At 43.3% G+C, this 22769-nt stretch overlaps 2 protein-coding genes across 2 annotated transcripts; both read right to left on the bottom strand.

Moving 5' to 3' along the window:
* Positions 1 to 1212: 1212 nt before the first annotated feature.
* mvp (major vault protein) lies at positions 1213 to 15721 on the bottom strand. The gene is made up of 17 exons (XM_084744238.1): positions 15581 to 15721; positions 13171 to 13349; positions 10453 to 10648; positions 10204 to 10327; positions 9995 to 10126; positions 9675 to 9769; positions 8560 to 8796; positions 7746 to 7871; positions 4807 to 5019; positions 4392 to 4627; positions 4107 to 4304; positions 3621 to 3765; positions 3308 to 3519; positions 2759 to 2875; positions 2500 to 2626; positions 2114 to 2302; positions 1213 to 1585 (listed from the first exon to the last, which is right to left on the bottom strand). Exons 2-17 carry the CDS (start codon positions 13332 to 13334, stop codon positions 1460 to 1462), a joined length of 2637 nt encoding a protein of 878 aa, XP_084600364.1. The 5' UTR covers positions 13335 to 13349; positions 15581 to 15721; the 3' UTR covers positions 1213 to 1459.
* A 130-nt stretch (positions 15722 to 15851) lies between these two features.
* Positions 15852 to 22136, bottom strand: utp18 (UTP18 small subunit processome component). The gene is made up of 13 exons (XM_084743681.1): positions 21740 to 22136; positions 20892 to 21028; positions 20621 to 20716; positions 20402 to 20469; positions 20194 to 20294; positions 19979 to 20104; positions 19700 to 19874; positions 19447 to 19547; positions 19196 to 19286; positions 18925 to 19048; positions 18587 to 18761; positions 18334 to 18476; positions 15852 to 16937 (listed from the first exon to the last, which is right to left on the bottom strand). Exons 1-13 carry the CDS (start codon positions 21956 to 21958, stop codon positions 16913 to 16915), a joined length of 1581 nt encoding a protein of 526 aa, XP_084599807.1. The 5' UTR covers positions 21959 to 22136; the 3' UTR covers positions 15852 to 16912.
* Between the last annotated feature and the right edge of the window lie 633 nt (positions 22137 to 22769).

The raw sequence follows: 22769 nt of genomic DNA, 5'->3' as shown, positions 1-22769 counted from the left end.
CAGAGAAGAAAAGTGCAGTCACACCCTCCATGTCTTTTATTTTATCACCACTGCACAGAAAGTTTCATATATCGACGATGTAAACATTCACTTCTATATCTAGAGGCTGTAGTGCAAAGCAAAAACAGACGTCTTTGGCTGTCAGATTATACGACTAAACAGACTGTAAAGTTATCTGTAGGCACACTTCTTCTTTATTTGCATCATATGTTTGCATTTTTCACGTCTCCATGCTGGTTCTCTGTCCAAAAGTAAACCTCTGATTCTCATTTCTGTTGCAGATTCAAAAAACCCATGAAGAGCAACTGTTTTCAACCACCAGAGGTCAGTAAAAACAGCTGATTACACAGAAAACAGAGGGGATTATGGGTCAGTTTGTCAGTATGTTGTCACACAGATTTAATACGTCAGTCATCACAGTGTTGTCAGGTGGAACGTACAGAGTCGTGTAGTGGAAGGAGGTAGAACCGTCTCATTCATGTAGAATAAATGGAAGCACAATTGTGCCAAAAAAGATCCTGTTCTAATATAATTTCTAGGATCTTTTTGGGGGAAATGAGCCTCTATAAAAAGTACAAGCAGCAGGTAGAAATGTTCACTTCAACTCCCAGGATGCATTTCAGTAAGAAACATCTAATCACAGAGCTTCAAATCCTGTTGTCGTGTGCTCTGCTAACGATGAGCTGAGGCTAAATGTCGCACTTTGTAGAAACCTGGGATGAATTTGTAACCATGGCGACAGGCATCCTGGCTTCTTCTCCATAGCAACAGCAACTCAAACTGCTGAAGTGACTCAAACATAAACCCAAAGTATTGTTAAAATGACTGACCGAGGAGAATTCTACGTTTCTATTGGAGGAAATCTTACAGATAAAACAGTCAGTAATTTGAGAAACTTTGCTGTTTACTCACTTCAGACTTTTCTGACTACCCATGAGCCTCAGCTAACATCGAATTCAAAACATATCGCCATGGTAACAAAACTGATCTAGAACCTTAAAGTGAATCTGTTCTCTCAATGATTGGATGTCTGTTGGTGAAATGCAGCCTGGGAGATGGAGTTTCTTCTTCTTCTTGACTTGTGAAGTCTGGTATTTTCTCACTCAGTCGTTCATCTTTGTTTCTCTGGAATCAAGAGTCAATAATATTCTGAGTGTGTGAGTCGCTGTAAGTTTTATTTATTGGGGCAGGTGATCTCAGTGAGGCACGGCCCGTTCTGTGGTCATCGATCAGTCCTGGTCCAGATATTCAGGTTTGTGCAAATCTTGGCTTAAAAACATGTGATTTTAAAGATGCATGGCCTGGTTTTGTTTATGGTGAAGTTTTGGATGCATCTTTAAATCTGCAAAAGGCACATTAACTGTCTTTATCATCTTTCAGAAACATTGAAATGTCAGAAAAATGAGCTTCTGTTGAGGTTTACTTTTGGACACTGTGTTCTGTTCCCTCCTCTTCCTCCTCACTCGCCCTGACCCTGACCCGGCAGCGCCCCCAGCAGGCCGTTGGCGGTGGTGAATAGGTTGATGGGCGACGAGCCGTCTGTGATGAGGGTGGACTTCAGCCCCAGAGCCTGGAGCATCTTCACCTGGAGGAGGACATGAGACAGACGACAGGTGAGTTTCAGATCTGAAGCTCAAACTGTGGTGTGGGGGAGGGACAAAAATATCAGCCAATCACAGCCCTCGTAGGTGTTTCGTAGTTTGCTTTCCATGCTGCATTTTCATTACTTTACCTCACTGTCAGACAGACTTTTCTCACAGAACACTGGAGTTATATAAGACAAATATCACCAACCAAACTCTACAGACACAGAGATGTTCTGCCTAAAACACCAAAGTCACTCAATAACACGACCAAACTAACAGGTGAAGCAGTTCTATATGAAATCAGTTTATTTCACAAAGTTAGTTTGTATAAAATGCCACTGTGTTTTTATAAAAAAGTTTAAAACTACACTTTTATACAGAATAACTTTATTTACAAAACAGTGAAGTTTTATACTGACATAACTTTGTCAAATAAAATAAAGTTTTGTCAGTGTAAAACCCCTTTCTGTTTTTTAAATAAAGTTATCTGAGCAGTGGCGGCGGCAGCGGCGGTGGCGTTACAGTACCTGCAGCTCCGGCCCGGCCCTGGCCATCTCCTTCAGCGTCTCGCTGCCCAGACTCTCCATCAGTGCACTGAAGCGCTCGCTCTCAATGCGCGCCAGATTCTTCTGCTTCTCCACCTCCAGACTGTCCATCTGCTTCTTATAGCTCAGCTCCTGCTCACGAGCCTTCGCCAGCCGCTGGAGCTCCGCCTCCTGCGCACACAAACACACACACAAACAAAACGTGTTATATTTAATAACGTTATCCAAAATGATATGAGCACTTCAGGCATATTTTGATGCTCATACTTCTGTGCCTGTACTTCAGTTCTTGCAGGACTTCTACTGAAGTGAAAGAGTACTGCTGAGCAGTTTTATTTTGAAAGGTCAAACAGGATGTGGCTTCTTACCGCCTCAATCCTCTGAGCTTCTGCCTTCAGTTTGGCCTCGTTGACCGCCGCCTCTCCCTGGATACGAGCCGCCTCTGCGCGCGACTGAGCTTCAGCCTTGGCAGCTCCAGTGCTCTCCACCGCCGCACTGATGCAGAGAGAGGAAGAGGAGGAAGAGGAGGAAGAGGAGGAGAACGTGACACAAGTTATTCACCCCTTAATACAGTGAAGTACTGCTGGAATCAGTTCAGTGGAACTGGATGTTAAAGTACGAGTTTACCTGAGGGCCTCCAGCTCCAGCAGCTCCTTCCTGGCTCTCTCAGCCTCGGCCTGGTCCGTGATCCTCTGCCTCTCTAGCTTCCCCCGAGCCTCCTGCTCCAGACGCTCCGCCTCGTGTCTGCGCACACACAGAAAACCTCACGAAGCTCAACGACAAATTCATGTATTTATCTTTTTTACCAACAACCACTGGAGGGGTGACTGCATGCAGCATCTCTGCAAGTATAGTTAGCTTCAAGGTCCTCTTAGAGTTAGCTAAGCTACAAGGTCAGGTTAGCTTACAATTAGCTTCTAGGTCCCGTTATCTTCGAGGTCCTTTATCTTAGAGCTAATCTCCAGGTCTTGTTAGCTTCGAGTTAGCTTAGCTTCTAGGTCCCTAATTAACTTCTGGGTCTTTTGTCTTTCAGTTAGCTTCTCAGTCCAGTTGGCGTCGAGTTACCTTCGAGTTAGCTAAACTTTTGGGTCTTTTATCTTTAAAGTTAGCTTCTAGGTCCTGTTAACTAAGAGTTAGCTTCTGCTATTGTTATTGTTTGTGTGTGTTTTCTCAGACCGTGCAGCGGCCTCCTGGGAGTTGGTGGTGATCTCGATGGCCAGCTGGACACTCTTCTGCAGGGCGTCTCGTGTCCTCTGGTCAACAGGCTCCACGGACTGGATGTCCACGCTGCTGATCACCAGGTTGTTCTGGCTGAAGCGAAGGCTGGGACGAACAGCCAGCTTCTCATCGAAGCCGAACACAGCCGAGCAGATGATCCGATTCGAGTTCTGCAAACAAAAAACATCTCAAACTGATCTTTTTTCTTTTTCTTTTTTTTTACTGGTGGAATATAAAGTGAAAGAAGAACAGAGGACGGTGAAATATGAACCTTGTGGAAGTCATCAAACTGCACGGAGGCCACAGCTCCTCTGACCCGGGAGGCGATGGCTTTACAAGCGTCTCCGACAAAGTCCGGGACAGAGAACAGAGCTGCTGCATCAGCAGGGTCGGCTGGAGTCTTGATATCAAAGTGCCTGAACAGATATAAACATTATTTATGTTTATGGGGCTGAATTGTGTTAAACTGACACCGTTTCTATTATTCTGTCCACCCCGTATATATCACTGAACTTCGTGTTGCCCAGTCTACAGTTAGTTTCTAGCGTTAGTTTAGAGTTAGCTTCTAGTTTTTCTTCTAGACATTAATTTTTTTTTCCAGTTTATATTTGGAGAAGTTTTAATAATTTAGATCAAAACTTTTTCAACACTCGACCTTTAGCCTGAAGCTGTTCTGTCAATACGACACCAGACCTCTTCTCTCTCATATTATTGGACAGAGCCTGACCCAGCTGTCCTCTGATTGGTTGTCACTTACCAGTTGTAGGAGAGCTGCAGCTGCAGGCGGGCGTGGTCGGCCGTCTCGATGGTGATGATGTCGGTGAAGAAGTCGGGCCCCAGCAGGAGGCAGACGGCCTTGATGACGTTGGCCCTCTTTGGTTTGTCTCCGGACAGTGAGAGGACGGTGAACTGCTCGTCAGGTCCCAACATCACCATCTCCGGTCCGAACACCACCCTGAGGACGAGACAACACCGCCACCACCCTGTCAGCCGGTTTATTCACCTCCACAGCCCTCCATCAGGACAGGAAACATAGCTTCACCTGGCCTTCTTCTCCCTGTAGTCATACACCTGGACGGCAGCGTTGTGGGGGACCCTGTAGGACACGACCTTGGTCTTGTCCCTCGGCCTGGTCTCTCCGCTCCTGTTGCGGTCGGAGCGGTCGGCCAGCGGGTCCAGCGGAGACGCCAGCAGAGCCTCCACGTTCGCTGGGAGCTCCTTCTGCCACAGCTCCTCATCCTGAGTCAGCATGTAGGTGTGACCAATCACTGCTCGCACCTGAGAGGACAGAGACGGACATGTTGTGGTGAGACGAATGAGACATCAGCTTACTTTACTCTTAAAGGGACGGTTCAACCATTCAAGTGTCTTTGGTGTGAGTTGCAGAGTTTTGGAGACATCAGCTGTAGACACGTCTGCAAAAAACAACGGCACGTTCCTTTAAAGAGGACACGTACCTTTCCGGTTTTGATGTCTCTGACGTAGATGCCCTCATTTTCGTCCAATGGGATGGCCTGTCGCTTCAGCATCACCTCAACGGCGGCGGGGGGGACGTACTCGATGGGACCCCGCAGCATCCAGCGGTCTCCGGGGCGACGGAGGACGCCGCTCCTCCGCGAACGTTTGGCCCGCTCCTGCACCTCCTCATCGTCCTCTTCCTCCTCCTCGCGCTGACAGAGAGAACGGGAGAGAGAGAGGTGGAGGACGGAGAGAAGGGTTAACATGGCGATGCATTGGAGAGGAGGAGGAGGAGGAGGAGGAGGAGGAGGAGGAGACGTTGGAGGAGGAGGAGGAGGAGGAGGAGGATAAGTGGAAGGGTGCTGAGAGTAAAATGAAACCCAAAGAAGGTTTAAAAAGAAAGTGGAAGAAATTTCAGGAGGAAAATGGGTGGAGGGAGTGATGAAGAGGGGTGGAGTCAAAGAAAGGAAGGAAGAGAAGAGGAAGAGGAAGAGAGCGGGGTTTAATGGGTTAGCAGGTTAGGAAGGGGAGATGGTGCAGTGAAGGACAGAATCACCTCGATTCTAAACGCCGTGATGACATTAAACATGTCAAATTAAAAAATATGAAATAAACCTGGATGTTGTAGTCTGGCTTCTGTCCCGTTTTTCACAGGATCCGCCCATTTTTGATCCTTCTTTCCCGCCGTCATCCCGTTTAAATATTTTCAAAGACAGAATAATGAGACTTTAAAAAGTCAAAATTTTGAGATAAAAATTTAAAAAGATAAAAAAAATGATCAGATAGAAATTTTTAAAAAGCCGAAATTATGAGATATAAAATTTAAAAACTGAGTTTTAGTTTGTTATTTTACAAATATTAAAAGCCAAATCTGAATGGCTTTATTAAATCTGGACCTATTTCTGCTAATGTGATGAAAAAAGAGAAACTTTGTCAAAATAATGAGAAGGTTCTTATTATTGGGTATCATTTGAATGACACTGGCATAAATATGCTTCCATAGATTCACCAGAATTAAAAAAAAATGAAATTTGAACTAATCCCTCTCAGTACCTGCTGCCTCTTCTGTCTGTCAGGGATTAAAGATTAACAGAACACCTGTGGAAACACCTGAACGCACCAATCAGTGAGGTGAGGTCCAGGGTGTAAAAGAGTTTAACCTTTAAACCAAAGACACACCTCTGACTGTTCAAACACACACACACACACACACACACACACACACACACACACACACACACACACACACACACACACACACACACACACACACACACACACACACACACACACACACACCTCGGTTCTGTGTGAAGAAGAATGTTTGCTTTTCTAATCTGTCTTCTGTTAACGACCGGTTGCACAAGCTCAGCTTTACAAACCACAGAAGAAGAAGAAGTAAAGAATGTGTGTGTGGGTTCAGAGTTATTTCAGCTCCTCCCTTCATTCATTCTGCAGGAAAATCCCTGACAGAGAAGAACCACTGTTCACTCTGTCAGTTTACATAAAACAGGTCTGACTGAGCTGCACAACAATAGTCTTAGTTTACTGAGCAGCAGAGTAAAGGTGAACTATAGATCAGTGGCTGTGGTGATCAATAATCTGACCATTATTTACACTGTTGATTTACCCCTGGATTATTTTCTCAATTCAACATTTCGGTGTTTGGTCCAGAAAATTCTGACCAAAGTCCAAGATAATGTCCTCAAAATGAAATTAAAAATGACTCAAAACAAGTAATCGATTAATCAATTCTGTCACAATGTTGTTAATTGAAAAATAGGTCCAAAAATAAAGTTAGCTTTTAGTCCCTCAAGGTTAAAGATGATGTTGAAGAATGTAAGAGTTAGCTTCTAGTTCCTCTTAGCTTAGAGCTAGCTTCTGATCCCTGTTTAGCTTAGAGTTAGCCTTTAGCCCCCCCTTAAGTCAGAGTTAGCCTCTAGTCCCCCTTTGCTTAGCGTTAGCTTCTGATCCCTGTTTGCTAGTGACTATATTTAGACCTATTTTTCAAGTATTTTCTGTTATGATAACTTTCATTATCAATATCTATGTATTGATTAATTGTTAATTTTATTAATATGATTAATTAACAATATTAATTATTTTTTTAATATCATAATTTTGACTTCTTTGTATTTTTCTCATAACGTTGACCTTTGAAAATCTCATTATTCCGACTCTTGAACTCTAACTTTTATTTGAGATTCTGTATCGTTTTGACAGTTTGAGATTTTGCTTCATTTACACATAAAGCACATTCTGAGTTTTTGGAATCTGGAGCCTGTTTGGTTTCTTAAAACTCTCAGGATAGAGTTGCTGTAGAGTTTTTCACTTGCTCCTGCATCATGCATCATATCTTTTACAAAAGCTGTCGTGAACTCAGACACTTTAGGCCGCAACAATCCCAAAAAAACATCCTGTGAAACCCTGGAGAGACTGATGACATCACAGCATCATTTTACATCTTAACAACACATTACAACAGGTGTGTGATTTTAAACCTGAGCCCACTGCTAAGTTTCACTTCCAGTCTGAGCAGTTCCCTCACAAACAGGACTAAACAGACGTTAAACCTTCACCTTCAAAGGATCAGTTCAAGCTTCAGTTTAGTTCCAGAGAGTAGCTGTAACCCTCCTTTAAATCTACTTAGTTTAATCCACAACAGACTAAATATTTAAGATAAATCTGAGTTTAAACTGGTGTTTTAGTCTGAGACTAGACTTAATCCGTCTGTGAAACCGGCCCCTCGTGTTACAGGTCAAGATAAGAACTTGTTGATTTACAAGTTGCAAGCTGTATATATTTATATTATATTATTTCTAAGTAAAGTTTTTCATGCAGGACTTTGACTGAATTGTAAAAAGTATTTTTACACTTTTACTTCAGTAAAATATCAGAGACTTCCTGTTCTGCTCAGCGGTCTGGTTTCTCTGCTCACCTCCTCGTTGTCATTGAACGCCTCCACAGCTCTCAGCACCAGACCCTCCTCCTCCGACAGCACATACACGTCCTGGATGCCGTGTTCAAGGGACTCACCAGGCTGCAGGAAAAATGAGCGCTCACCCTGAAAGAAAGAAAAAAAGAAAGGAGGGAGAGAAAAGGAGATTTATTAGGTGTGGCAGGAAAAACAGAAAAAAACTCGGCAGAAGAGTTCAAGGGGTGAGAATATCAGCAACAACGTGAGAGATTAGAGGGTTTTAGCTGTAAAACTCAATACTGTCAAGTTTACTGGTGACCTAGATTGTCTTGTCTAAAACTTTTAGCTGCTACAAAAAAATATCCAACCATAAAAATGACAAAAACTAATAATTAAATAAATACAAATTAAACAAAAATAATAACAATAAAATTAAAATAAAATAAAATTCCAATAACAAAATAAAATAAATTAACAATAACTGTTGAAATAAAAGTAATAAAATAGCATAAAATAACAAAATAAAAATACAATACATGATCAAATAAAAACAACAAAATGAAATAAAATAGCATCAAATAAAAATAACAAGAATAACAAAAATAACAACAAACTAACATAAAAATAAAATAAAAAATAAAAAAAACCTTCTGCAGACTGTTAGAGAAGAAAATCAAAGAAAATGAAAATAAAAGTCAGAAAGTCTCCTGAACGTTGAATTTATTTGACGTGGTGGAACACAGACAACAAAAGTGAGAATTGAAACGCTGCAGGAATTTACATTAAATTTACATCTAAAACAAAAAGGAGACGGAGGGTGTTTGGACGTCCTCACCTTCACCACCCTCTTCTGTCCCAGCTGAGGTTTCCCGTCGGGTCCGACCGGGTCGAGGATGACGCAGTACTGCCTGCTGCTCAGAGTCGTCACGTCCACCACCCCGACCACCTCCTCCGCCACCGACGGGATGTGAGCCTCCCTGTCGGCCATCGTCACCAGCCACTCCTCCCCGGTACGACGGTCCCGCCCACCGCCATCTTTGAAGGCCCGAACGGCGCGGACATGGAGCGCTTTCTGAGGACAGACGACAGATTTTACATCTCACACTGATGTGCATTAAAGACGAGCTCACAGTTACAGAGGAGGAGGACGAGGAGGAGGAGGAGGAGGACGAGGAGGACGAGGAGGAGGACGAGGAGGAGGAGGAGGACGACGAGGAGGAGGACGAGGAGGAGGAGGACGAGGAGGAGGACGAGGAGGAGGACGAGGAGGAGGAGGAGGAGGAGGAGGAGGACGAGGAGGAGGAGGGAGGACGAGGAGGAGGACGAGGAGGAGGAGGGAGGACGAGGAGGAGGACGAGGAGGAGGAGGGAGGAGGGAGGACGAGGAGGAGGACGAGGAAGAGGAGGGAGGAGGAGGACGAGGAGGAGGACGAGGAGGAGGACGGAGGAGGAGGACGAGGAGGAGGAGGGAGGAGGAGGACGAGGAGGACGAGGAGGAGGACGAGGAGGACGAGGAGGAGGAGGGAGGAGGGAGGACGAGGAGGACGAGGAGGGAGGAGGAGGACGAGGAGGAGGAGGGAGGAGGGAGGACGAGGAGGACGAGGAGGAGGACGAGGAGGACGAGGAGGAGGAGGGAGGAGGGAGGACGAGGAGGACGAGGAGGGAGGAGGAGGACGAGGAGGACGAGGAGGAGGACGAGGAGGACGATGAGGAGGAGGACGAGGAGGAGGATGAGGAGGAGGACGAGGAGGAGGACGAGGAGGAGGAGGAGGAGGAGGAGGAGGAGGAGGAAGAGGAGGAGGACGAGGAGGAGGAGGAGGAGGAGGGAGAAGGAGGAGGAGGAGGAGGACGAGGAGGACGAGGAGGACGAGGACGAGGAGGATGAGGAGGAGGATGAGGATGAGGAGGACGAGGAGGAGGAGGACGAGGAGGGAGGAGGAGGAGGAGGAACCTTGTCAGTGAGGATGAAAGCGTTCACTATGTCGATGACTTCCTCATGAGCACCTGGAAGGTACGCTCCCACCTTACTGACCAGCCACTCCTCACCTGAAAACACACAAACACAAAGTTTACCAGAGCAGCATAATTAAGATCAAATTAAAATCATAGATGTTATTATTATTATTCAGGATTCAAATCTGCTTCAGAATTATGTCACTGCACTGTTAGTTCGTCTGCACGCTCCTCGTGTTTGATTATTACTGATCAAAAGATTCTTTGATAGACGTCAGGTCCAAACACGAGGACGGCGGCAGCGTGTCGCCGTGTCACCTGTGACCCTGCGGACGCCTCCTCTGTCCACTCCTTCTTTGCGAGCTCTCAGTCTGATGGCCTGGTTCTCTCTGATCACCGTGGCCTTGATGGTCTCCAGCACGGCCACCTCCTTCCTGGGGATGTACGTCCCTGCAGGACCAGGACAAACACATCAGCGTTTATAGAACTGAATATTTTGTACTGTCATCATCTTACTGACGTCAGACCTGGTCCTTCAAACAGCCACTCATCCCCGGCGACTCTCTTCTCTCCTCCTTCCTCCTCAAAGTCCAGCAGAGCCTGAAGACGCAGCGCAGTATCCGGATACACGATCTGCAGCGGAGACACGTCCTGAGGCACAAACACACAGGCATGTTAAAACATCCAATCACAGAAGAGACCAAACTGTCCTGACAAACTGTTACAAAGTTTGTACGTCTTTTTTTATTGCTGGATGAGACGGACAGCGTACGGACCTGCTGGACCTCCTCTCCAGGGTACAGGGGGAACGGGTCCTGGGTCAGACGGATCTCCAGGTCGGCGTGGCGGAGCTTGGCTTGACCCGATTGGTCAAAGAGGACCTGGTTGTCGTCATCACGGGCGACAGGGTTGAGGATCACGCAGTAATGGCGCGGCGGCACCATGATCATACGCACCGGTAAGAAGAGCACTCTGAGGAAGAGAAGAAGAAGAAGATGATGATAAGAAAAGAAACAGGTCACATGATCATCACTGGGAAGAATTTCAATTTAAGAGCCTCTGTTTTTATTAAAAAGAGTCTGATGAGTCCAGGGTTCGTTTGTTTTTGGGCAGAAAATGTGATTTTCCTTTGAACTTAAAGTGTTTTAGTTTTCTTTCTTTCAGACCTGAACATGTTCATCTGTCTAAAATAAGATAACAATAAAAGAACTGACCTCAATCACTGTCAATATCACAACAGGTGAAATTTGATATATTGATATTGTGTAAGAGTCACGTTATTATGATCAAGGCTCAGACAACAAGTTTTAATTTAGTCATTTATTCATGTGATATAAAACTTTCTGTAGTCTATAATGAGAAGTGTCTCATTACCTCAGTGTTTAGTTTTTCATTGTATTGTTGAAAATCTTTATCAATAAAAAAGGAGCTTATATACATCATTTATATTCTTGTTTTTTATAATAATGTAATTTTAAAGAAATAACTTTCATGAGTTAAACTCTTATTTCAGTTATGATGCATTTAAGTGACAGTAAACATTTAGAGATGAGAAGAAACACAGAGAGAATCAGTGAGTACAGAAAAGGTATGCAGCCAGATCAATAATGAAATCAATACTCTGTCATATGAGGTGTTTTAAACAAAACACGGTTCCTGCTGCAGGATGAGATCAGTGAGCCGAGAGCTGAACTACAGGAAGTTCAACACACTCAGACTTTCTCTGGATCAACAAAACCTAAAACCTGGATCAGAGATAACGAGGATCACGATGGTGGTTATCAGCTCTCTTTGTTAATCCAGATTTCGTTTCACAGAAAAGGGACGTTTGTTTCATTTGACTCTTCTTCCTCATGAAATGAAGCGATCGAGCGTCTTACTGAAGTCAAAACCATCAAGTTGTTATAATTATGAGCTGTGGAAAAAAATACATGACAAATAAAGCAGGAGAAGAAGAATGATGTGAGAAAATGACTGATGGACTAAATGTGGTCTTAATGCTGCCGTTTATTCTAACATGAAAACATTAAACAATAAAAGTCCATCCAGCAGATTTAAACATGATGAAGTCTGTCTGACTCTGTCCTATGATGACAGAGACGAGGACATCACTGAAGTTTTTCACCAAACCAACGTAAAATGAGTGGAACTGATTTAAGATTGTCTGTGATCAATGATGATCAATTTTCTAATCAGTGATCTGAGCTGCAAAATCACAGACAAAACAGAAAACAGTAAAAAGTCTTCAAAGTGTCTGTAGTTGCTTCATCATTATTTTACTGTGTGGATTATAAACCATGTCAATTTAAAGAGTTAATATGATCTGGAGCAAACGGGGAAAATGACTCTGCATCACCAAACAGAGGTTACCATGACAACGTGATGCTGCTGTTTCATGTTTACATTATATGGATTCGTTCTGTGATATTATGAACATACAGATCAACAACTTTTCATTTTAACCTCCTCACTCAGTTTAAAAGTTATATCGCTCATAAACAACCTTGTTAGGACAACAATTAGTTAAAGAACGGCGCTTTTTACAGACGATTTAATCTGAAACTCTGAACATAACCTGCTGCTGACCAGGTGATGAGTTTAGCATCAGTTACCATGGTGATCTAGCAGGTTAAAAGAGAGCCGCCTTCATGACTCTGAACATCCTGGATTTAGACTCAACATGTCTCTGACTCATGAATCTGTCTTTGTAGTTTCACTCCTCTGAATGTCCAACAACAGCAGGACTGACCTGCTCTGATAACAGCTTTTTAACACAAAGGGGTGTGTCTGTGTGTGTGTGTGTGTGTGTGTGAGTGAGTCTGTGTGTGTCACACTGATCCAAACCAGTTCACTGACACACAAACACACAACAGATCTGAGGTTTTCTTCCATCGAGGCTGATAAAGAAATCTGAGATTAAGTGAAAAAGTCCGGCTTGACATGACCCTAAATGAAGCCCCGCCCTCCTTAGTTACTGTTGCTACGACGGCCAAACTTTCCATTCTCACACTGCATTTATGCAGTTTACAGTGATAACAGCAGCAGATTTAACATCAACATTGAGACTAAGTGTTGAAACACGTCGTCTGTGTTTCTAAAAGGTCTGACTGGACGTAACATTAAAGCTAGCATCAGTTAGCCACACATGCTAACATTCACAGCTCATGTCAGAGCAGATTCACCACGTCTGTGATCTTCTGTTTCACAGCAACAACAAACTCTCTCTTCTCAGAGCCTCCTGCACACCTTCAACACGGAGACAAACGGAGAGCTAGTTAAAGTAACTAACCTATGATTTGACAGTTGCTGTTTGGGGGCGGGGCTTGGTGAGAGCTCAATTAAACCCAAAACAGCTGATTGTCAAAAAGAGGATAAAAGAAAGTGAGAGATTTTCTTCTCAGCAGTGAAACAAACCTGCAGATTGAACTAAATGAAGAATTTAAACGCTTCGTCATGAAGGAAGGTTAAAACTGCGGCCGTGACGCGTCTCTGACCTTTCATTGTCCTGGCGGATGTATGTGAGCGGTCCGATCTCCACCCGGGCGATGTTGGTGTTCTGGTCCAGCACGTGGATGTAGTGGTGAGGCGGGATCCGGATGATGGACGCCTCCACCAGCCCCTCAAATTCCACCCCACGGTTTCCTCCCTTCTTAGACATGACTGAAAGTAAACGCTGCAAAGAGATGTGTGATTACAAATAAGTAATAATAATCAATCAGTTATTTTCATCATCAATTCATCTGTTGATCATTTTCTGCAGTAATAAATTAGTTGTTTGGAAAAAGTTTGACTGTGTAACTGTTGAATATTAGAAACGACTGATGAGGATTAAAACAAACCAACTAAAGAAAAATAATGTTTACGTCGTCAGTCTGGTGAAGAATGAGCTCATCATGAAACTCTGAATGAACCTTTAACACGACAAACACTGAAGCTCAGGTATGAAGGGACACACCTGCTGCTGCTGTCCACAGAGAGACAAAGAGACGAGTGTCTCCGTCACACAGATTCATCATCCTGACATGACAAATGTAACTAAGTACATTTACTCAAGTAGAGTACTTTTCCTTTCATGATACTTTGATACAAATATAATGCTTTATTATTAAATATTACACATTATGAGATTTTAGGAATGAATTTATCTCAGTACTTTTTTAAGATTCAATATGTATTTATTAGTCTCATTACGGGGAAATTTACAGAATTTACAAAAATATAAAAAACACATCAATAAAAAACAGAAAAAATAAAATAGAAAAATATGAGCAAGAGGAATCTGCATTTTTTTTAAAAACTAAACAAACAATAAAGGTTTAAATTAGCAGGAGCTCTGCTCGTCTGGTGGAATCGAAGCCGTTCACGAGCAAAATTTGATCAAAACTGTGATCTGGTCTGGTGATTATTCAAATCACAAGATGTGCAATATTTGTTAAAGCTGGAAAAACGTATAAAAATATGATTTTGAGTGAGAGTTTGTGGTTCTGCAGAGGCATTCTGGGAAACACATCATTCTGTAGATTTCAGAAAAATCTTTGTTCAGTTCAGATCCGTGAAAAAAACAAAAACAAAACCGTATTATTGTTTTAATGTGTTTTTCAATGAAAATAAGAATAATGACTTTCTGACATTTTATGGAGCAAACAACTGATCGATTGGTGGGAAAATGATCACCAGATTGATCACTAGTTGAAAAACACATCCAAACACGTGAAAACAGGTTTAGACCTGTTTTTCAACAGAAAACTCTAAAACACCAGTTTGTCTAAAGAAGAAAAGTCAATTATTTCAACTGAAGATTAGAGGTCAGCAAAACTTTTTAAAGTTTATTTCAAGTCTTCAGAGTTTCAGTTGTGCTGCCTTGAAATGTTAAGTTGTTTATTTTTAACAGTAAGTTGAAGCGCTGTTGTTAAATGTTATATTTGGTGAAGAGAACTTTGACCTGTTTAGGACTTTAAACTCAAACAAAGACTTGAGACTTGCAGAACAATGACTTGGTTCCTCCTCTGTATAATAATAAGGCTTATTTTGTTCCTCTGTGTGCAGAAAATGGATTTTTCTTTCTGAAGTCTCCGCCTGCAGGAGTCTGTAACCTGCTCACATGCTGAACTTTGAGTTTGTGTTTGACGTCTCTTCATGTTTGAAATGTGACTTTGTTCTTTAAACTGATCCCAGAGATGGAAACTGTGCCAGATTCATAGATGGGAGGTGCCTCCTCTTCTCTTTCTGCTTCTTCCTCAGTCAGTCAGCAACATTATAAAACTCAGTGTTCAGTTCAAAGTGCAGCAACATCAGACCGCCTGGATTCTTTAAACTCCCATGATACCCTCTATATCATCAACTCTCAGGTTGATCCATTAGCTTAGTCAGCCTCAAACAGTTGGGCCTGGCAGTTGGCATAACAACTATTCAGACTGGTAACTTGCATGACTTCCTGGTTATTAACTTGAAACCCAACACCAAACTCCCATTACAGATCTTATAGATTTACTGCCACCTCATTTGTAATAACGTGTTCACACCACAGGACACAGACTGTGCATTGTTGTGAATTAATATAAAGCTGGATGAGTCCGGTGTCTATTAATAACCACCCAGCAGCCCAAATCTCAGGTTTTGTTTAATTCTCTCTTTTACAGCAGCTCCACTGCACAATGACGCTAGCATGTAGAAAGACGCTGGAAGTAGAAGACAAAGAGTTATTAAAGCTGATTTGTTGTTAAATTCAGAGCTGCTTCGTGTATCACATGCATGCCGATTTAAAGCTTAGCTCCTAATTATTCACCTGATCTGTTAAAATGTGTGATACCATAACTGAACCTTTGCCGAGCTGTGAGGAAGTCTTAAATTTACAGATTTCAGAGTGGGGTTCTGCCGACGCCGCAGCTGTGAAGCCGTTCTTACCTCGTCCCTGTGGCTCAGCAGCTCGCAGGAGGAAGCAGCAGCTCGGACTGGACTCTGATTCACTGACGGTGGTTAAACTGGTCAAACTGGTGAAGACTAACAGCTGGCTCTAATTAGGTGGGCGTGGCCGCTGTTTGCGTCCCGGAAAAAGGATCACGTGGTTTCCCGACTTGAACTGCAGCAGCGCTGCGTCACAGTCAGATGGTCTGAATGGACACATTACAGACAACAAAACAAACAAACAAACAAACAAACAAACAACACTTAAACCCTCTTAATGTAATTTATTACGTAAAACCTGTTGTGATGACGTAGGGGTAAATACTTCAGGGGAATACCCATGACGTCTTACATACGTGATACAGACAAACACCTGCTGGTTACTTTATAATGGTGCATTTCTACTGAATCATTATTAATATTATTATTGTTGTTGTTGTTGTTATTATTATATAACTTGTATGTATATATATTTGTTTTATATTGTACTCAAGATCTTTTTTTAATATATCTGTATGAAAGATATATGCATGTCGTATTTTCAGTTTTTTATTTATTTGATATATACATACATTCTGTATTATATATCAGTATAGTGTATATTTATATCCTCACTCTGGAATCATCTGATTCTGATCTCTGAATTCATAACATTTATCTTATTGTGATTAGTAACTCACATTTAACTGCAGGTTGTTTCAGTGACTTTTGTAATTTGATTACATGTAACTAGTCAGCAGTTAAATGCTCCCTGTCAGTAACTAGTAACTGTAGCTGTCAGGTAGATGTGACAGAGTAGAACTGTAATGTGGACGCAGCCTCTCTGAGACACGGCGGCGCCCCCTGCTGAGCGAAGCCACACTTTGTCTCAGTACTTTTGGTTCAAAGTAAAAACAAACCAAACATCAGACATGTTGAAGTGTTTCAGTTCTTTTATACAAACACACCAAACAAATCAGAATAAAAACTCAATGAAACACGTTTCAGACGTTTATCTGTCTCAGTGTTCTCCATCACTGTTCTCAGTTCCATCATCCATCTTCAGTCTGGAACAAACTGTTTTACATTTCCTGTTCCTGATGATCATTTTCAAAGTCACACATCAGCTTTTACTGCTGTTTTCCTCCTTTCAGATAAATGAAGATGTGAAACTGATTCGTGGTCTCAAGTTTTAAATATTTCCCTGTGAGTGACTTCAAACCTGAGATTTATACTGTCAGGACACAGAGAACACAGCGAGACCACCAGAAACACCGGACTGGTCCTTTAAATACGTCAGAAATAAAGCCTCAGTCTTTTGGTTCCTGATTCTTCAGCCTGCAGAGATCCTCCTCAGAAGTCTTTATAATGCAGCAACCTGGAGACACACGGAGACACAGAGACACGGAGACACAGAGAGAGAGAGACACAGAGACACAGACACACAGAGAGACACACAGACACAGAGACACAGACAGAGACACAGACAGACACACAGACAGAGACACAGACACACGGAGACACAGAGACACAGAGACACAGAGACACACAGAGACACAGAGACACAGACAGAGACACAGACAGACACAGAGAGACACAGAGACACACAGACACAGAGACACAGACACAGAGACACACAGAGAGACAGAGAGACACAGACACAGAGACACAGACAGACACACGGAGACACAGAGACACAGAGAGACACAGACAGACACAGAGACACACAGAGACACACAGAGACACAGAGAGACACAGAGAGAGAGAGACACAGAGACACAGAGAGACACACAGACACAGACGCACGGAGACACAGACAGAGACACAGAGACACACAGAGAGACACAGACACAGAGACACAGACAGACACACAGAGACACAGACAGACACACAGAGACACACAGAGAGAGACAGAGACACACAGACAGAGACACAGAGACACAGACAGAGACACAGACAGAGACACACAGACACACAGAGACACAGACAGAGTAACACAGACACAGAGACACACACAGAGACACACAGAGACACAGAGACACACACAGAGACACAGAGAGACACAGACACACACGGAGACTCAGAGAGACACACAGAGACACAGACAGACACACAGAGACACAGACAGACACACAGAGACACAGACAGACACACAGAGAGAGACACGGAGACAGACACACAGTGACACAGAGAGAGACACAGACAGAGACACAGACAGAGACACAGAGAGACACAGAGAGACACAGACACACAGACACACACAGAGACACAGAGACACACACGGAGACACAGAGAGAGACACAGACAGACACACAGAGACAGACAGACACACAGAGACACAGAGAGAGAGACACAGAGACACAGAGAGAGAGACACAGAGACACACAGACACACAGACACAGACAGAGACACAGATTAAAATAACGTCTTTTTCATCTTGTTATGATTTTTATGTTGTTTTCATGTTTGTACGTCTGTTATGTTGCTTTCTGTCTTTTGAGACGTGGCTGAGTTCTACCTGTCAACCACGCAGAAGTTCCTGCAGGTGCAGGTTGTGTGTTCTCAAGTTAAATATGTGTCCACAGTCTGCTGGGACTCAGCTGGTATGTTCTTTATTTACTGTTAATGATGTAGTCAAACCTGAAGGCCCAGTAACAGAATACATCAACACAAATGAAAAAGTACCTACAACTAAGACAAAAATACTAATATATCAATAAAAATATGAAGGTGAAAACCAAAGACACCTGTCAGTCTGATATACACTGTCTCACCTGAAGAGAGGGGCGTGTCCTTTGTTGTTAGCCAATGAGAAGAAGCCGCTGTGTGGGGAGAAGTCGAGGCAGCTGGCTCGATAAACTATCTTCCTCTTTGAGACGGGGAAGTTGGAGAAGACGGTGAGGCTGGGCAGGTGGACCTGAGGGGACACGACCAGGACACGCACACGGGGTTAACGACGCCAGCTGTCATTAACAACCACCATCATCATCACCATCATCACCGTCATCGTCTTCAGCGTTGTCTTACCAGTCGGACAGCCTCGTCCTCAGCTCGGGAGGCGATGGCGAGGATCTCAGAGGAGGGGTTAAAGGTCATAGCGGTCACTGAGGTCAGCAGGTTCATCACTGCTTTCAGAGGTTTGGGATTGGCTGAATTTAGACACGCCTCCTGGGAGTAGACGTTGACCACGCCTGACTGAGAGCTGAAGCAGAGAGACGATCAATATTTAATAAAAACCCAGTTTATTTTTTCAGTTTAATCAAGAGGAAACATTATTCAAAAATCATCAACAAGTAAGAAACACATAACGTCTGACAGCTGGCAGCCAATCAGAAGGCAGGGTGGTGTGTGTGGGTGTGACTTACCCGCAGGCAAGGTACTGTCCGTTTGGCGAGGCAGCGATGGACGTCCCCTTCACACAGCCGTCATCTGTGAACCTGTTCACACAGCGACTGCTGCGCATGTCCCACACATACACCTCGCCCTCCTCTGCACGCGCACGCACACGCACACACACACACACACACACACACACACACACACACACACACACACACACACACACACAGGTTGATCACATGACTGACAGGAAGTTGGTGTGTGATGTCACATGTTCTCTGAACCTCGACGACTCACCTGAGTTGGCGAAAACTTTGCTGCCATCGTGAGAGAAGGCGACACCGCTGACATCACCATTTATCTTCATGCTGCGAACGACTTCTTTAGTCTGTGCGCAGACACACACACACACGCAGACAGACACACACACACAGACAGACACACACACACACACACACACACATACAGAGGAAGGGAAGAAGATGAAGAAGAAGAGTTAGGTGGAGAAGAAGAAGACACGTTAGAAGAAAAAGGTGAAGAAGAGTAACCTTGAGTGTGAGGAGGTGCAGGTATCCGTTGGTTCCACAGAGCAGCAGAGCGCCTCCTTCAGGACACACAGAGAACTCCTTCACTCTGGTTTCATTCAGACCTGAAACACAAACATAACAACAACACGGATCCAACTGAATACCGTTAGCTAATGTTAGCATGCTAACATGCTAAGCTAAGACTGTTGAAGGCCGTGATAATACAGAGTGTCCCTCCTCTGTCCTCCTGACCTGTGACCTGAGTCAGTCTCACCTCTGACGGTGTGGACAGGTATGACTCGTCCCTCCATCATGTCGTACAGGTAGAACATCTTGTTCTTGAGGCTGGTGGCGATCACCGTCTCTCCATCGCGGCTGAACTGAGCTCTGTGGACGGGGAAACGCTCCAGGTGGATGCTCTGGATCTTGGGGTTTGTCTTTCCGTCCACCTGCAGCGGGAAATACAAACATTTTAAAGTCATACGATTGTTTCCACCTGTCCTTCAAGTCATCTGCTGGTTGACGTTAGAGAGAGCTGATTGGCCGTCTGTACCTGGAAGAGGGAGATTGATTGGTCGAGGCCAGCAGTCATGACAACCTGAGCGGAGGGGTGGAACTGCACGGTGGTCAGTCTGTCCTCTGATGGACGGGCACTGTTAGCATGAAGACATTTCTTCATCTGAGAGACACAAAATGTTCATCATCATCATCATCATCATCATCACCTGAACAAACTGAATAAATAACAACATTACGGAGTGAACTGACCCTCAGGATGCTGCTGGGCAAACTGTCTGAAGACGCCACAAAGTTTCCTGTCCTCCTCAGCAAATCATCATCCTCATCCTCATCTTCATCTTCATCATCGGCTTCAGCAACACAGAAACACACATTTCATTTTTTTTTTTTTTTTTTTACAAACAGTTCCTTTAATCTCTATATTTAGCCGTTTTTAAAAGCTTCTCTGTGTTTCTACCTTTTTTTTTCTTCTTCGTGTTCTTCGTCTCTGCCCACGATGGAGTTCCTCCCATCGACTTCTGAAACCTGAAACACAGGCAGGTTCCACAGGTGTGTGTCTGTGTGTGTGCGGTGTGTGTGTGTTTCTGTGTGTGTGTGTGTGTGTCTGTGTCTGTGTGTCTGTGTGTGTGTCTGTGTGTCTGTGTGTGTGTGTGTTTGTGTGTGCGTGTATACTCACTGCTCTCTCATCCTCTGCTGTAGTTTCTGTTTGGACATGGTGGACTCCGCCTCTCCTTTGATCAGGTCTCTACGGTAACGATGCTTCATGTCCACCCTGAAATACAAACACACTGAGTGATGTCACCAGGTGTGACGAGAACATCTGAGGTTCTGTCAGACTCAAATCAAATGACTGGATTTGAAGAACTGATAACTATTTTGCCCATAAGTGAGAAAACTTTAAACTGGCTGTTTTTTGAATGGAGTTTGGTACAAACACCAACACTCACTCTTCCTCCAGCTCGTCATCCTCATCCACCCAGGCAGCCTGTCTGGTCGGCAGGAGCTGCGGACGAGTGTCTTCCTCGGCCTCCGACTCATCGTCTTTGTCCTCCAGCAGCAGAGTCCCAGTCTGCTCCTCATCACTCTGCTCAACAACAGGAAATGATGTCAGAGGAAGATTCAGTTAAAATTAAACTGAGAGATAAAACAATGAAATACATGTTTTTTGAATTTGGACAAGGGGGATTAAGAAAGCTTGATATTCTGACACAAAACCAAAAACGATACAGCTTGTGTATGACTCATGAATACTTGCTCATTGTTTCGGCACAATTTTCACAATTAAAACTTTTATTAAATTCAAATAACATAAAGATCCAGTACTTTGGGTAAGTTGAGTCTGACATTTCAGAAAAATACCAGCCTGTTGTACTATAATGCCATTCTTATTTCAGATGTAAGACGTTTGCTGATAACTAGTGAGCTGAAGGTACCTGAAACACCTGGAAATTCCAGAAAGTTATCACATATTGTTTTCAGGCACAAGAAAACATAAAATCAGCATTATTTTTTAATGAAATCTGGAAGGATCTGCATAAAGCAACGGGTTATTTACCAAATATAGTGAGTGAGCAGAGTTTACCAGAGCAGACCGAAAATCATTAAAAGTTTGCATACTTTATTTTTAGACACGAGGTTTTTGCTTGTAAATGAGAGAACTTAAAATTAACTAAGTTTTGAATGGAGTTCGGTAGAAAACGGTTGACATCTTAGAGAAGTGTCGCTAGGAGACTGCTAGTGAGCCAGATTTACATAAAATTAACAGATTTTTGAATGGGGTTTGGTGAGAAGTTACCTCCACCAGTCTGTCCACCAGTTCGTCCTCCGCTCCGAACACGAGCTCCTCCAGCAGCTTCACCGAGCTGTCCTCCTCTCCCAGCACCGCCAGCGTCTTCACGTTCTTCAGCCGTCGGTCCTCCTCGTCTCCCGGGTCAAACTTCGGCGGTCGGCTCCTCTTCTTGGCTCGAGGTCTGTCCTCGGTCTCCGGCAGCTTGATAACGTTCACGTCCTCCATGTTTTAAAAACGTAAACAGAACCAAACTCTACTTAGAAAACTGCAGATTTAAGCTCTCAGGTTGCAGACGTGTGTTATAACGTCAACTTTATGATTTTACACCACATTCAGCAGCTGATGTTTCCCATGTGGACGCTCTTCGATGTTTTCTTCTTTTATTTCCGGGACGATGACCTCTGAACCCGGAAACACAAAAGTCTGCCCCCTAGTGTTCACCGACAGAAATACAGCAAACTGACCGACCTCAGTTTTAAATGGACCTTTTTATTGATGGATTAAATGATCCTTCTTAATCGATGGATTTATCCATTTATTTGTAAATCGTTTCCCTGTTTTAATCAATAAGATGTGTTATTAACATTTACACAACTCTGGTGCTCACAATTAATGTGATAATTCAAGTGAAGTTTTTTAAGCTTTTAAGATTTCTGAAATTGAAAAAAAGACACCTCAGAAAGAGATTCTCCAAGTCTAAAAGAACGAGAAAAAAAAAAATTTTTCGTCTTGAGACGATGAAATAATTAATTTGTGATTTAGAGATAACGGTTAGATTAAAGGAATAAGAATAAATACGACCGTTCTCACCTTCAATACTTTTCTATCCATTAACTGGCATTGATTTGATTTCTATAGTCTTAGTTTTTTTAATGTATGGAGTCCATAAGAGAATGTGTGGGAAGGAAATAACATGGGTTTAATATGAATAATAAAAAAAACTTTCCTCTCAGGGTTCACAGTCGACAAACATTACAAAACCCTGGATAAAATAATATGCTGTGTGAACTGATTATAAGTTTTTTGATACATTTTA

This window comes from Lutjanus erythropterus, chromosome 19 (genome assembly GCF_056507025.1).
Source record: "Lutjanus erythropterus isolate fLutEry1 chromosome 19, fLutEry1.hap2, whole genome shotgun sequence".
NCBI lineage: Eukaryota > Metazoa > Chordata > Actinopteri > Lutjaniformes > Lutjanidae > Lutjanus > Lutjanus erythropterus.
The sequence above is the reverse complement of the archived record's forward strand: the minus strand, read 5'-3'. Positions and strand labels throughout refer to the sequence as shown.

Coding starts and splice junctions, on each gene's coding strand:
- mvp (XM_084744238.1), bottom strand. CDS start 13,334: ATGTCTAAGAAGGGAGGAAACCGTGGGGTGGAATTTGAGGGGCTGGTG. Junction 10,127..10,203: donor GTGGCTGTTTGAAGGACCAG/GTCTGACGTCAG, acceptor CTGGTCCTGCAG/GGACGTACATCCCCAGGAAG. Junction 5,020..7,745: donor CGTTCAATGACAACGAGGAG/GTGAGCAGAGAA, acceptor TCTCTCTGTCAG/CGCGAGGAGGAGGAAGAGGA.
- utp18 (XM_084743681.1), bottom strand. CDS start 21,958: ATGGAGGACGTGAACGTTATCAAGCTGCCGGAGACCGAGGACAGACCT. Junction 20,105..20,193: donor TGCCCAGCAGCATCCTGAGG/GTCAGTTCACTC, acceptor TGTGTCTCTCAG/ATGAAGAAATGTCTTCATGC. Junction 19,548..19,699: donor ACCTGTCCACACCGTCAGAG/GTGAGACTGACT, acceptor TTTGTGTTTCAG/GTCTGAATGAAACCAGAGTG.